The sequence below is a fragment of the Nicotiana sylvestris genome, chromosome 1 (assembly GCF_000393655.2).
Source record: "Nicotiana sylvestris chromosome 1, ASM39365v2, whole genome shotgun sequence".
NCBI classification, from domain to species: Eukaryota; Viridiplantae; Streptophyta; class Magnoliopsida; order Solanales; family Solanaceae; genus Nicotiana; species Nicotiana sylvestris.
Window position 1 is genome coordinate 73,266,640 of NC_091057.1, and position 16,428 is coordinate 73,283,067.

A 16,428-nucleotide genomic window follows, 5' to 3' on the forward strand; every position below is an offset into this window, starting at 1 on the left:
GATTGTCTTATGTTGTCTTTTACTTTCGTGTCTTGTCTAGAAGTACCGAGTCCTTTAGGTAATGTCAAAGTCTGTCGTAGTGTAGTTGAGTCTGTCATGTCTTTCATTATCGTATTTCCCTCTATATTTTAATATCAAAAAGTTTTAAATGAAAAATCCCAAAAAGATTTTGTTTTTAATTTATTTTCCACCACTTCTCCATAACTACGCTTGGTCTGATTCATAAGGGACATGATACGTAGGAAACCTACATCGAGTCCGATCAAATCATTTTTGGTTCAAAATAAAAAGAGAAAGAAAAAGAAAAGAGTGATAAGAGGTGTTGGAAAAGAAAGAGAAGAAAGGATTGAAATGAGCAAATTGGGATGATGCCATATGACCCTGCGATCCTCAAAGCCATTTTAGAACCGTTGATTGTTGCTAGGTGCATTGCACGTAATGTGATATTATTATTTGATAAATGCTCTAACGCTAACATGGTGGTTTTGTGTTGTTGTCCTCTATTATCTCTATTAAGTTTCAGGAAGGTGGTTAGTTTGTCGGCATCCTGGCAAGTCATCCATACAATACCCAGTCAAAGTGTCAAACAGTCATGGCTAGCAAGGAAACAGACACTGGAGTTGTAGACCCACCAAGGGAGATTGTTGAGTCGGAATCAGAACTGCAAAAGGAGGTCCGGAGGTTGAGGCATCAGATGGCAGAAATGTATCAAGCCTGGATTAAGGGACACCCTCCACCCTCGTTCCCTACCAACTACATAGAAAATCCAGCTTCTATTCCACCAGTGTCTCAATCCCAGATGCCCAATACCATTGATATTTCCCCACAACACGCACCTGGCTTTACCCCTTACCACAACTACCCCAGCACTTCAGCCCAAACCGTTCATGCTCCGCCAGCCAAAACAACCTCATACCCTGCTCCGACATCTGCTCCTATTTTTGTACCCCCTCCACAAGCTACCCTCCACCGATCCTCTAGTGAGCCTGCATTCCCCACTACAGATGCCCACTACTATGCACCGGAGCCCACCTTCAAAGTCCCAGATCCTTACTCTTACACTCCCCAATTTGAGCCTCATGTTGAAACTGACAAACCACCCAAGAACGCAGAGCAAGAAGAGATGTTTAGGAAGGTACAGAGTCTGGATCAATCATTGAAAAATATGCAAGGGTTGGGAAACCAAGTGAGTGTGGCCTATAAGGATTTGTGTCTGTTCCCCGATGTCCAATTGCCTGCCGGGTTCAAGATGCCCAAGTTTGACTTGTATGACGGACATGGGGATCCTGTAGCTCATCTGAGAGGTTATTGCAGTAAAATGAGAGGCGCCGGGGGAAAAGATGAATTACTAATGGCATACTTCAGCCAAAGTCTGAGTGGGGCAGCTTTAGAATGGTACACCGCCAGGACGCTAGCAGGTGGTACACTTGGTACGATATAGCTCAGGCCTTTGCCCGACACTTTCAGTACAATATAGACATTGTTCCAGACCGCCTATCTCTGACCAAGGTGGAGAAGAAACTCAATGAAAGCTTTAGAGAATATGGGTTCCGATGGAGAGAGCAAGCTGCACGAGTCAATCCTCCGATGGAAGAAGATGAGATGGTTAAATACTTTCTTCAAGCCCTAGAGCCCACTTACTATGGCCACTTGATCTCAGCCATTGGTAAGTCTTTCAATGATGTGGTGAAGATGGGAGAAATGGTTCATAGGGGCTCAAATCGAGTAAGATCGTGAGCTATTCTGCTATAAAAGCAACCACCCAGGCAATCCAGAGTGGCACCGGAAGTTTGCCAGGCAAGAAGAAGAAGGAAGATGTTGCTATATTTGTCTCCGGATCATGGCATGGCCAGAGGAGTTCACCTCATTAGTACATCCATCCTCGACCCCGACCCCAAACCTACGCCCAAGCTCCATATAATCCACCTCAACATTACTTTTCCCCGCAAGACCCCCAATACTCAGCCACGCCATCCCAATACCTTGTTCACCACGCACAGTCATATGCTCAACCCCTCCTTACCCGCAATGGTGTGCTCCGGCTCCGCAGAATATCTACCCAGTTCCACAAAATACCTATCCATCCCCACAACCTTGTCAAAACCCCACTGGTTCAAATTTTCGATCAAGGCCAGAGTATAAGAGAGAGAGGCAGCAGCGAAAACAAACTTTTACCCCGCTTGGAGAGTCCTATGCTAGTCTATTTCAAAGGTTAAGGCAGTTGGACGTCTTGAGGCCGATTGAGTCAAAGATACCGAATCCCCCTCCAAAGAACCTCGATTATTCCCTAAGATGCGCCTATTGTTCTGATGCTCCAGGGCATGATATAGAGAAGTGTTGGCATTTGAAACGGGCAATCCAGGAGCTCATTGATATGAACCAAATTGTAGTCCAAAGCCCAGATGCGCCAAACATCAACCAAAACCCTTTGCTAGCCCATGCAGAGACGCACATGATTGAAATAGTTCACAAGGACGGGAGCCCAAAAAGTCTTCTAAGTCCATCATGATGATTCGGGCCAGTGAAAGCAATTTGGTTAAAGCTCCAGACTCTACCAAAGAAACGCCCTTGACAGTTGAAGGGATGACAGAAAAGCCGAGCTCACTCAACTCGAAACCACCAGTGTTGGTCGTGAAAGGGCTGTCGAGAGATATCGGGGCAAGGCCGGAAAGTTCAAAAGTGGTAGTACCAGGGATTTCAAGTAAGCCTGTCATAGTTGTGAAGAGGGCTCCTACTACCCCTATCATCATTAAACTAGTAACCCAGCTTCCAGTGGTGGATGCCAAGGCTGATCCGTGGAATTATAAACAAGTGATAGTGACATACAAAGGAGAAGAAATAGAGGAAGAAGTTAATGAAACTGGAGGATTGACTCGTTCTGGGAGATGTTTCACCCCAGAAGAATTAAGGAAAGCCAAGCCATTCAAGGATAGCCCAATGCCAGTAAAGAAATCGATCACTGAGGAAGAGGCTGAGGAGTTCCTGAAAAAGATGAAAGTGCAGGATTATTCCATTGTGGAGTAGTTAAGGAAAACACCAGCTCAGATTTCTCTTTTGTCTTTGTTGATACATTCAGATGAACATCGCAGGGTCTTGATGAAGATTTTGAATGAGGCACATGTTCCTGATAAGATCATAGTGAACCACTTGGAAAAGATAGCTGGCAAGATCTTCGAAGCAAATAGGATCACTTTTTCAGACGATGAACTTCCTATGGAGGGTACAGAACACAACCGAGCTCTTTATCTCACGGTGAAGTGTGAAGATTCTATTGTCTCAAGGGTTTTGGTTGATAATGGCTCTAGTGCGAATATTTGTCCCTTGTCTACTCTGCAAAAACTGAAGATTGGCACCGAAAGAATCCACTTGAACAGTGTGTGTGTTCGAGGCTTTGATGGGGGCGGTAAATATTCTGTTGGAGATATAATGCTCGAATTGTCGATAGGGCCTGTTGAGTTTACTATGGAATTCCAAGTGTTAGATGTGGCTGTCTCCTACAACCCGTTGTTAGGCAGGCCCCGTATACATGCTGCTAAGGCAGTCCCATATTCTCTGCACCAAATGGTGAAGTTTGAATGGGACACGCAGGAAATAGTTGTGCACGGTGATGAAGACTTGTCAGCCTATATTGATACAATTGTTCCATTCATCGAAGCTGAAGATGATAAGGGACCTTGGATCTATCAGACTTTCGAAACAGTTTCTATTGAGAAAATCCCTGAAGGAAAATGCATTCCGGGTCCTAAGCTATCCTCCACGTCTGTCATGGTTGCGAATGAAATGTTAAAGAATGGTTTTGTGCCCGGCAAGGGTCTAGGCTCATCTCTGCAGGGTATTGTGCATCCAGTGTGCCCCGGTGGGAATCTTGGTACATTTGGTTTGGGATTCATGCCCACAGAGAAGGATGTGAAAAGGGTTAAAAATCTGAAACAGAAGGTATGGTCGCTCCCCAAGCCCGTCCCACACATCTCTAAGTCTTTTGTCAAGCCAGGGGTCGAAAAGCCTCCAACCTCCTCAATCCCAAAACCTGTGGTCGATGTTGATAAAAAGCTGATCAAGAGGTTCCAAAGTCTGTTCGAAGAGGTCAATATGGTAGAAGTTGGTGAAAGCTCTAGTAAAGCAGATATGCAACTCGTTGGCCCAAACGTGAAGCTTAGCAATTGGGAAGCTACTTCTCTCCCCACCAGGAAGGAGTTTTGATAGTTTGCTTTGTTTTCCTTTCTGTTATCTGGGTTATTCCAGGGTTGTAATCCAGATTTTTAGTTTTGCTTGTTTTGATGTTCAAACCATTCTATCCTTTTATTTTCAATGAAATGCAATTTTCCGTTTTCCGTTATTCTTAATAGTGTTTTATTTTGTTCTTTTTTATTTTGTACAGTTCTTTTTATGCTAGTTGTAGTGACATGACATGCATGAAGAGTTTTCAGCCGAGTCTTAAAAGCCAATCTAATTCTGAAATAACAATCTAAGAAGTAGAATATGATGATGAAATAGAATATGATGAAGAAGCAACATTTGAGGAAATCAGTAAAGAGCTAAAACAATTTGAAGAAAAACCAAAGCCTAATTTAAGTGAGACCGAAGCAATCAATTTTGGGGACCAGGATGATGTTAGGGAAATCAAGATAAGTGTGAATTTAGAACCGCGAATTAAGGAGGAAATAATCAAAATATTGTTTGAGTACAAAGATGTCTTTGCATGGTCATATGATGATATGCCGGGCCTGAGCACTGATCTGGTAGTTCATAAATTGCCAACTGATCCAGCATTCCCTCCTATCAAGCAAAAGTTGCAAAAGTTCAAGACTGATATGAGTGTGAAGATCAAAGAAGAAATCACAAAGTAGCTTACTACAAAGGTCATTCGGGTCACTCGATATCCCACTTGGTTAGCCAATGTTGTGCCAGTACCAAAGAAGGATGGTAAGACCAGGGTCTGTGTTGATTACCGTGATCTTAACAAAGAAAGCCCAAAGGATGATTTTCCATTGCCGAACATTCACATTCTGATCGATAATTGTGCCAAGCATGAGATTGGGTCTTTTGTGGACTATTATGCGGGATATCACCAGATCTTGATAGATGAGGAAGATGCAGAAAAGGCAGCGTTCATCACGCCATGGGAAACATATTGTTATCAGGTAATGCCATTTGGTTTGAAGAATGCTGGGGCAACTTACATGAGGGCGATAACCACTATATTTCATGACATGATACACAGGGAGATCGAGGTTTATGTAGATGATGTGATCATAAAGTCAAAGAAGCAGTCTGACCATGTCAAGGACTTGAGAAAGTTTTTTCAAAGGCTCCGCAGCTACAACCTCAAGCTTAATCCAGCGAAATGTGCATTTGGTGTCCCGTCTGGGAAACTGCTGGGATTCGTGGTTAGTAGATGCAACATTGAGTTAGATCCGTCAAAGATTAAAGCCATTCAAGAGTTACCGCTGCCAAAGAACAAAACAGAGGTGATGAGTTTGCTTGGAAGGTTAAATTACATCAGCAGGTTCATTGCTTAGCTCACGACAACCTGTGAGCCCATCTTTAAGCTGTTGAAGAAGAATGCTGCGGTCAAGTGGACTGCCGAATGTCAAGAAGCATTTGATAAGATTAAAATGTACCTGTCGAATCCACCTGTGTTGGTCCCACCAGAGCCTGGAAGACCTTTAATTCTCTATTTGACAGTCTTGGATAATTCTTTTGGTTGTGTATTGGGTCAATATGACATCACGGGAAAGAAGGAGCAAGCGATCTATTATCTCAGTAAGAAGTTCACTCCCTATGAGGTTAAGTACACTCTACTTGAGAGGACATGCTGCGCCCTGACTTGGGTTGCACAAAAGTTGAAGCATTATCTGTCGTCCTACACTACTTACCTCATTTCCCGCATGGATCCTCTAAAGTATATCTTTCAGAATCCTATGCCCACGGGAAGACTGGCGAAGTGGCAAATTTTACTTACTGAGTTTGACATCATCTATGTGACTCGGACCGCGATGAAGGCCCAAGACTTGGCCGACCACTTGGCCGAGAATCCGGTGAATGCTGAATATGAGCCACTGAAGACTTATTTTCCTGATGAAGAGGTCATATGTGTTGACGAGGTTGACCGACATGAAAAGCCAGGTTGGAAACTCTTCTTTGAGGGAGCTGCTAACATGAAGGGTGTCGGAGTAGGGGCTGTACTTATATCTGAAACAGGGCAACACTACCCTGTAATAGCCCAGCTTCGATTTCATTGCACCAATAATATGGCCGAGTACGAAGCATGCATCCTAGGTTTGAGGCTAGCTGTAGACATGGGAGTCCAGGAAATACTGGTTCGGGGAGATTCAGATTTGTTGGTTCATCAGATTCAAGGAGAATAGGAGACTCGAGATTTGAAGCTCATACCGTACCGACAGTGTCTGCATGATCTTTGTCAACGATTCAGGTCGATTGAATTTAAACATATTCCTAGGATTCATAATGAGATTGTTGATGCCTTGGCTACTCTGGCATCAATGTTACATCATCCGGACAAGGCTTATGTCGACCCCGTGCATATCCAAGTTCGTGATCAACATGCTTATTGTAATATGGTGGAAGAAGAAATAGATGGCGAACCTTGGTTCCACGATGTCAAGGAATACATCAGGTCAGGGGTATATCCAGTACATGCTACAGGTGAACAAAAGAGAACCATTCGACGTCTGGCTAGTGGATTTTTCTTGAGTGGAGGAATCTTGTACAAGAGGACTCCGGATTTAGGATTGCTGAGGTGCATAGATGCTAAGGAAGCTTCAACTATCATGGCTGAAGTGCATTCTGGAGTTTGCAGACCGCATATGAACAGGTATGTCTTGGCAAAGAAGATACTTCGAGCAGGTTATTATTGGCTCACCATGGAACGGGACTGTATCAGTTTTGTTCGCAAGTGTCATCAATGCCAGGTACATGGTGATTTGATTCATTCTCCCTCATCTGAGTTACACACAATGTCTGCACCTTGGCCCTTTATTGCCTGAGGGATGGATGTTATTGGACTAGTTGAGCCGGCAGCGTCAAACGGGCATAGGTTTATTTTGGTAGCCATTGATTACTTTACCAAGTGGGTCGAAGCTGTAACTTTCATGTCCGTGACCAAGAAGGCGGTGGTGGACTTTGTTCATTCAAATATCATTTGTCGGTTAGAATTCCCAAGGTGATCATCACAGACAATGCTGCTAATCTCAACAGTCATTTGATGAAAGAGGTATGGCAACAATTCAGGATCATGCATCGAAACTCCACTCCGTATCTCCCCAAGGCAAATGGAGCTGTTGAGGCTGCTAACAAGAACATAAAGAAGATACTTCGTAAAATGGTTCAAGGTTCTAGGCAGTGGCATGAAAGGTTGCCTTTCGCCTTACTGGGTTATCGCACTACTGTTCGCACTTCAGTAGGTGCAACTCCTTATCTGCTGGTATATGGAACTGAGGCAGTTATACCTGCAGAAGTTGAGATTCCATCCCTTCGGATCATTGCAGAAGCTGAAATTAATGATGATGAGTGGGTCAAAACCCGGCTAGAGCAGTTGAGTTTGATTGATGAGAAAATGTTGGCTCCAGTATGTCATGGTCAATTGTATCATAAGAGAATGACAAGAGCATACAACAAAAAGGTGCATCCTCGGAAATTCGAAGTGGGCAGATGGTATTGAAATGCATCCTTCCTCATCAGGTTGAAGCTAAATACAAGCTCGCCCCAAACTGGCAGGGGCCATTCATCGTGACAAGAGTGTTGCCCAATGGTGCTTTGTATTTAACAGACATAGAAGGCAAATATGTAGATATGGATATCAATTCTGATGCAGATAAGAGGTACTACATATGATTTCTCCGCTTACTTTCAGTTGTATTTTGTACTTGGCATGCTCAAAGTTGAAATGACGAGGGCATTTTGTTCCGCTACCCAAACACTTTCACCCTTTGTTACCCCTTTTGAGCTTTATTTATTTTCCTTCATACCCCTCTTTCGGAATCAGTAACAGAGTTAGAGAGCGAAAAAATGAATGAATGAATGAAAATAAGAAGAATGAAAAAGAAAGAAAAAGAAAAAGAAAAAAAAAAGAAAGAAAAAGAAAGAAAGAAAGAAAGAAAGAGAAAAGGAAAAAAGAAAAAGAAAGAAAGAAGAAAGAAGAAAATAAAAGAAAAGCAACAAAAACAAACAACATCCTTTTGAACTACGTTCGACCTGATTCCTTTTAAGGATACGTAGGCAGCCTCACGGTTCGGTCCCATCAAAATAAAAATAAAAATTCCCCAGACTCAAAGAAACTGGGACAGAAGTTTGGGTTTCCGAAAAGATTTGATTCCAAAAGTTGTAATTTTAACCCTTTTTCATCTTAAATTAGTTTGAGCCTTCATGCCACCCTTTCTTTTTAACCCTGTCCAAAAGCCTATATTACGGTCCAAAGAAAGACCTTCCGATCAATCTTTGAGGATGCCAGGTCAAGCGAGATAGATGTATGATTTACATCATGGGGAACACTTTGTTCACGGGCGCAAGAAAGAAAATTTAAAATGAGAGAGTCTTATTGGTGAAAACCCTCACGGGCACCGTAAGGCGATGGTGAGCTGAGAGAAAATTTAAAATGAGAGAGTCTTATTGGTAAAAACCCTGGCGGGCACCATAAGGCGATGGTGAGTTGAGAGATGAACAAATAAAAGAGGCTTGTTGGTGAAAACCCTTTGGGGCACTACAAGTCGAATGAGGCTCATGACTTTACAGGGAATTTGGATCGGTGAAAGCCCGGTTTTGAAGTATGAAGACGGGACATGAATTGAAAATATGATTGGTTGGATGGATTAGGCTGATCGATCCGAAATGCATGTCATGATCATTGAAGCAGGCTGCTTCCCTCAGATAAGTCTTCTTTTCTCATTCTTCTTCATATAGTCATCTGTGCTAAAAAATTTCCTTTGTTCCTTTTGTCAAAAATTATTTTACTTTACTCTTTGAGTCTATCTTTATGGGTCTCTTTTGAGTCAGCCCTTGTTGAACAAGCAGGAAAGGATTTCAAAGCCTACTACCAGCTTCTAAATTGCACAAAGCGGAGTCCGGCTAGGCTAATCACAATTGACTTGATTTAGAGTAAGCAGTATGGTGATAACTGAGGTTCAAGCAATCAAGTGAATTTTGAATTTTGAGAAAATACAAGGGTTCAACAACTTTCAAAATGAAAACACAATGCAACAAGTGAGTGTGAGAGATTCAGGTCATGTAGAGGTTTTGTGGTCCAGTTACAATCAAAAGGTCAAACAACTTCTTGCTAGCCCAAAGCAGCTAATCAGAATGAAGCATGCCAGTGGCGAAAGCAGACACTCAGCAAGGATGCCACAAACTAACCACCACATTTTCAAACTAACAAGATATTATTTGTCTCAAACAGGGGCAAGAAAATTTGTTAATCCACAGGAACCTCCCATGAAAAAAGGCATGGTTCGTGGAGCAAGAAATTCTGTTCAGATTTCTCCAAGATGAGAGCATGGCTCAGGTAAGTTCATTCTCAGTTCTCAGGACCCTCATGGATAATGGGATTTAATTTTAAATCTTCAGGACCCTCCTGGATAATGGGATTTAGTTTTTAAATTCGCAGGACCCTCCTGGATAATGGGAATTAATTTTAAAAAGTTCTCAGGACCCACATGGATAATGGGATTTAATTTTTAAATTTTCAGGACCCTCCTGGATAATGGAATTTAATTTAAATTTTCAGGACCCTCCTGGATAATGGGATTTAATTTAAATCTTTCAGGACCCTCCTGGATAATGGGATTTAGTTTTTAAATTTTCAGGACCCTCCTGGATAATGGGATTTAATTTTTAAATTTTCAGGACCCTCCTGGATAATGGGATTTAATTTTAAAAAGTTCTCAGGACCCTCTTGGATAATGGGATTTAGTTTTTAAATTTTCAGGACCCTTCTGGATAATAGGATTTAGTTTTTAATTTTCAGGACCATCCTGGATAATGGGATTTAGTTTTTAAGCTTTCAGGACCCTCCTAGATAATGGGATTTAGTTTTTAAATTTTCAGGACCCTCCTGGACAATGGGATTTAGTTTTTAAATTTTCTGGACTCTCCTAGACAATGAGATTTAGTTTTTAAATTCTCAAGACCCTCCTGGATAATGGGATTTAATTTGAAAGCTTTCAGGACCCTTCTGGATAATGGAATTTAATTTTAAAAAGTTCTCAGGACCCTCCTGGATAATGGAATTTAATTTTAAATCTTCAGGACCCTCATGGACAATGGGATTTAGTTTTTAAATTCTCAGGACCCTCCTGGATAATGGGATTTAATTCGAAAGCTTTCGGGACCCTCCTCAATAATGGGATTTAATTTTTAAATTTTCAGGACCCTCCTGGATAATGGGATTTAATTTTTAAATTTTCAGGACCCTCCTGGATAATGGGATTTAGTTTTTAAGCTTTCAGGACCCTCCTTGATAATGGGATTTAGTTTTTAAATTTTCAGGACCCTCCTGTACAATGGGATTTAGTTTTTAAATTTTCAGGACTCTCCTGGACAAAGGGATTTTGTTTTTAAATTCTCAGGACCCTCCTGAATAATGGGATTTAATTCGAAAGCTTTCAGGACCCTCCTGGATAATGGGATTTAATTTTAAAAAGTTCTCAGGACCCTCCTGGATAATGAGATTTAGTTTTTAAATTTTCAGGACCCTCTTGGACAATGGGATTTAGTTTTTAAACTTTCAGGACCCTCATGGACAATGAGATTTTGTTTTTAAATTCTCAGGTCTCTCCTGGATAATGTGATTTAATTCGAAAGCTTTCAGGACCCTCCTGGATAATGAGATTTAATTTTAAAAAGTTCTCAGGACCCTCCTGGATAATTAGATTTAATTTTAAATCTTCAGGACCCTCCTGGACAATGGGATTTAGTTTTTAAATTCTCAGGACCCTCCTGGATAATGAGATTTAATTCGAAAGCTTTCAGGACCCTCTTGGATAATGGGATTTAATTTTAAAAAGTTCTCAGGACCCTCATGGATAATGGGATTTAATTTTAAATCTTCAGGACCCTCCTGGATAATGGGATTTAATTTTAAATCTTCATGACCCTCCTGGACAATGGGATTTAGTTTTTAAATTCTCAGGACCCTCCTGGATAATAGGATTTAATTCGAAAGCTTTCAGGACCCTCCTGGATAATGGGATTTAATTTTAAAAAGTTCTCAGGACCCTCATGGATAATGGGATTTAATTTTAAATCTTCAGGACCCTCATGGATAATGGGATTTAGTTTTTAAATTTTTCAGGACCCTCTTGGATAATGAACTTAGTTTTTAAAGCTTTCAGGACCCTCTTGGATAATGGGATTTAGTTTTAAGTTTTAGAGGAGGTTTAATTCGAAGTTTTCAGGGCCCTCCTGGATAATGAGATTTAGCTTTTGAATTCTTAGAGCTCTATAGGTAACATGATCCGATCAACACTCACAAATATGCCCAGATCCCAAATTGGGGCAGAAAAATTGCTTTTGTTTTGTCTGTTTTGTTGCAATATCAGGCGCCCACCTGGATAACGAGGGAATACAATTCAAGTTTATGGTAATCAGGCGCCCACCTGGATAATGAGGGAATACAATTCAAGTTGTCGGTAATTAGGCGCCCACCTGGATAACGAGGGAATACAATTTAAGTTGTTGGTAATCAGGCGCCCACCTGGACAACGAGGGAATACAATTCAAGTTTTAGTAATTAGGCACCCACCTGGATAACAAGGGAATTCATTTCAGAGCTACATCAAGTCGCAAATTCAAGAAGCATCAGGAGCCCACCTGAAGAACATGGTCCATTTTTCAGTTGCATATTGAAGATCAAATAGAGACTCAAGGAAGATTCAATACAAAGAGTAGATAGGATCTTGTATTTTTCTTTCACTTCGCTGTAATTTTTCTTTTATTTTGATGTAATGGCAGGAACCGCGGGCTGGAACCTCGACGGCACTTCACTCGACTCTCCACCTCGGTACTCCATCATCCTTCTCATTTTTAACTACACGTGGCCTGATTCCTTTATAGCCAAGGATATGTAGGCAGCTCAGATACCAGGGCTCAGTCACATTCTCCTTTCTTTTAGTTCTATTCTCTTGTAAATAAGGGTCGGGTCAAAAAACTTATCTAGTCGTTCTTTGTCTGAAAACTTTTCGCGTTTCCAGTCAAAGAGGGCAGCTGTAGACATGTAATTTTTGACCCTCCCCGAAATTTTACTGATTTTAGTATTTAGATATTTATTTTAAGTTTAGTATTGCTATTTTGATTATTATTTTTTACTTTTTTGCTTTAGTTTATCTTTAAAATAAAAATTACAAAATTATTTTCCTTTACGCTAGCTAATTGTTATTTTGACAAGTAACTTTTAGTTTTTCTTACTTTTCATAAAACTAAAAAAAAAGAATCATATTTTTCTTTTGCAAAATATAAAAAGAAAAATTCAAAATATATGTATTTTTATTTGTGTCTATTTGATGTAGTGTAAGTCTTAAATTAAGTTTTTAAAAGTAGATTGATAGATTTTATACTACCTTAAGAATATAGCTATTTTGTTTTCCTTAATATTTCTTTTTTCATTTAGGAGTAGTATTTTTATGTACTTACTTTTGATTTAGCTAAAGGAAATTCAAAAAAAAAAAATCAAAAAATCAAAAAGAAGAAGAAAGAAGGAAAAGAACGAAAATGCACATGCCAAAAAGGAGAAGAGAAAATTTAAACTGTCCGTAACCCCTTTTCACTCCTATACTCACTTGCCATTTCTTTTAAATTTCCCACATGTTTCATGTCCTCATTTAACCAATAAAATCTTGACACCTCACCGTCCTTTATAGTTTCATCTCACAAATCCAACAATTTTCATATGCACTCCATGACAAATACACACATATCAGATAAATGCACAACACACTACCCTTGCCAATTAGACCCCACGTTAATTTCAAGGACTTTTTTTATACACAAAAATAATGGGGCCCACACGTTTTGGGGTCTGGCTCCTTCCCCAAGCCACTAATTCAATTGGGGGACCTTCCTCTAAAAAGAGGGAAAAAAACAGAAACAACGAAAAAAAGCAGTGAGAGAAAAGAGAGTGGAGGACACAGATCTGAAGGATAACGCACATAAAGTGACAGAGAGGACGAGAGAGCCAGAGGAAAGACGAGAAAATTCCTTGCGCCGCATCACCTGAGTTTAGAAATGAGCTTTCCATCATAGCTAAACTTCATTTTTCTCCATTGAAATCCAACAGATCTTTAGCCATTCAGATAAAAAATAATCACACAAAAACTGCGTTAGTTTTTTTTTTTTTCAAAAATTAGATTTGGATAAGCAAATGAAATGAAAATGGGTTATGCTTGAGATGTGGTGCGCATTCGAGGAGTCAAGGTTCCCAGTTTGTTCGAGTTGGTCTGCGGATTCCTGTTGGCTTATTCCGATTTTGCTCGAGTCCTCGCATTGGCTTTTGCTTGTATTTCCGAACAGAGAATCGTTAAAGGCTGTTGAAGGTCCATCTCTTCTTTCCCCTTAATGTTATTGTTTTAATTACTTGTGAAGATTTGCTTTATACTTTTATGGACTATATCATGCCTGCGTTACTTTTTCCTAGTTATTTGGGTTTAACTGCTCATGTTTGCTGCATTTTCATGATTTGACATTGAATTGTTCTCTTGATGATGTTGCTGGATTGAGATTGTAGTTAGATAGGTTCTGAATTTGTTTTATTGATAAATAAAGAAAACTGAATTGTTCGAGACGCCGCGGGATTGGATTAATAGAACAAATAATATTGGGCTTCAAAATTTGATCTAAATAGCCGATTGGATTTTTTTTAATAGTAATTTGAGCTTTGGATTATTTTTGTTCTTTACTTTTGCTTTGTTACTTTGATCGGTAGGAGTATGCTTAGGCCGACCACATTTGGGTAGGCAAGCCTTAGAATTTTTGTTGGTTTCGAGGCGAGAGGCCATTCCCTTAATTAAATTTATCCGGAGAATGCCCTGAAGGAATTGTATATATTTTATTCCGGGGTATGCCCCGAAGTATTTGTACTTGGAGGTCGATAGTAGAACTCGTAGTACTTTTATTTTTATTTTTATTTTTCTTTTTATTTGGTGGGGACGACCTTGAGCCTCGTGTGTGTTTATTTTGCTTTTTCCATAATTTTACCTCAACTTAAATATTTTAAAAGCCAACTAGATCAAGTATGCAACCGTACTAGTTACGGGACTTGGGGAGTGCCTAACACCTTCTCCCCAAGTCAAATGAACCCCCTTACCCGAATCTCTGGTGCAGACTTAGTTTTAGAGTCCAAAGTGTTTTAAGAGGAAAAAATTATTTTTAAAAAAAAACGGTGACCTGACACACCGAAATCAAATGTCAGTGGCGACTCTGAGTTATTTTCTTTTGAACACAATTTTTGTCACGTTCTAATTGGAAAGCCCTTTTCAAGCTTTACAAATCTTTTTATTAATTTAAGAAGGTTAGTGAAGTGTGGTTAAAAAAAGGGTGTGACAACATCCTACAAACTTGATCGCTTCCTCAAATCGTTAAAATAACATCAAATCACAAGAATAGATCATCAAAACTCATGATTTTCATCTTGGAGTCACCCTAGACCCCAATCAAAAGTGCGTACAATTCCAAAAATACCATACAAACCAAGAATGTTAACCGTGGTTAGCTCAAGTTCTATTTTAAGCCAAAAATCACTTTTTCTTCAAATGTTTATGTAAAAACTTTATGAAAAAACAACACGGATCATGCACGCAAATCAAGAAACATCAAATGGAGCTAAGAGAGGTCTCGAAACACGGAAATAAATGCTAGTACTCAAAATGACCTATCGGGACGTCACATTCTCCACCTTTAAAAAAAACGTTCATCCTCGAACGGACATAGAAAAGTATCTGGACTAAAAATGTGGGGGTAACTATTTCGCATATCAGACTCGGACTCCCACATAGCCTTCTCGATCAGATGACCCCTCCATTGCACTTTCAAAGAAAGAAAACTCTTGGATCTTAACTTACGAACTTGTCGGTCTAGAATAGCCATCGACTCTTCCTCATAGGTAACATTTTCATAAAGCTGCACCGTGCTGAAGTCCACAACATGTGATCTGTCCTCATAGTACTTCCGAAGCATGGAAACATGAAATACCGGATGTACCCTGTAATGAACCGACCAATTGTTTAGCTTTTTAGGTCCCCGTTCCCCTAAATAAAACTCCCCATATGTACTTTTACTATTTTATGACTTACGAAAATGGTTGGTTTAGGTTTGGAAGGGTTCGAGTTGAAATCGGAATACTTAGTTCCTTAATAGTGGCCCAAGATGGCCAAGATTGACTTGATTCAATATTTTGAGTAAACGACCTCAGAACTAGGATTTGATGGTTTTAACAGGTTCTTATGATGATTTTGGACTTGGGCATGTGTTCCAATCAATTTTTTGGTGATCCGGGAGTGTTTTGGCACTTAATATTGAAAGTTGGAACATTGAAGGTTTTCTATTTCTTTAATTTTGATTCGGAGTAGACTATAGTGTTATCGAGATTCGTTTGGGCTTTCGAGCCTGAGAATAGGTCGGTATGGTAATTATGACTTGTATAAAAATTTTGGTGTCAATCCGAGTTGTTTGAGTATGATTCGACGTGTTTAGAGTTAGTTGAAGAAGTTTGAAGTTCATAGGTTGATAAATTTGGTTTTAGGGTGCGATTCTTAGTTTTGATATTGTTTTATGCATTTCAAGGGTTTAAGCAGGTCTGTATTATATTTATGGACTTGTTGTTGCAGCTAGACGAGGTCCCAGGTGGCTCGAGTGAGTTTCGGACCACCCCAGAGTTGAATCCAAAATTCTGATTTTTGCTGTTTTGGTTTCCTTCTTCATGAATGCGGAGAAGTCCTTGTGTTCATGATGAAGGAAATTGGGTTTGAGAAATTTGTTCTTCGCGTTAAGGAGCTCGCGATCGTGAAGCTCTAAGCCACTGGTCTTCGCGTTCGTGTTAGATGGTCTTCGTTTGCATAGGGTAAGGCAAGCTGGGGAAGGGGAAGACCATTGGCCTTTGCGTTCATGAAGAGACCCTCGCATTCGCATAGGGCACGACAGGCAAAACTTCACGTTTGCGAGGCATGCATCACGTTCGCGATGTTTAATTTTTCAGCACCTTGTTTGTTGTTGATATGCATATGATTTTTGATTATGAGCATCATGGCTTGAAGTATTCCATGTGGACCGGTATTTGGATTGGGTCACACATCGCAGTAGAGTTATGTTGGGATATGATCCTTTGTGTTGATTTCGTGTATTTTTGTTCTCATTTGTGTGATGGGTTCATAGCATTGTGCTTTATGGTGATATCTGTCTAGCTTGCAGGATGGTTCTCTCATTTGA

The 16,428-nt window shown here is 40.2% G+C and overlaps 1 protein-coding gene across 1 annotated transcript; it reads left to right on the forward strand.

The window, feature by feature from the left end:
• Nucleotides 1-2,505: 2,505 nt before the first annotated feature.
• Nucleotides 2,506-4,847, forward strand: LOC138871349 (uncharacterized). The gene is made up of 3 exons (XM_070149222.1): nt 2,506-3,020; nt 3,282-4,114; nt 4,495-4,847. The coding sequence occupies exons 1-3, from the start codon at nt 2,506-2,508 to the stop codon at nt 4,845-4,847; spliced, it is 1,701 nt and encodes a 566-aa protein (XP_070005323.1).
• The last annotated feature ends 11,581 nt before the right edge of the window (nt 4,848-16,428 follow it).

What these genes read in the sequence shown, in the direction of transcription:
- LOC138871349 (XM_070149222.1), top strand. Translation starts at nt 2,506, where the DNA reads ATGATGATTCGGGCCAGTGAAAGCAATTTGGTTAAAGCTCCAGACTCT. An exon ending in CAGGATTATTCCATTGTGGA is followed by an intron (nt 3,021 to 3,281) that starts GTAGTTAAGGAA and finishes TATTGTCTCAAG; the next exon opens with GGTTTTGGTTGATAATGGCT. An exon ending in AGAAGTTGGTGAAAGCTCTA is followed by an intron (nt 4,115 to 4,494) that starts GTAAAGCAGATA and finishes ATGATGAAATAG; the next exon opens with AATATGATGAAGAAGCAACA.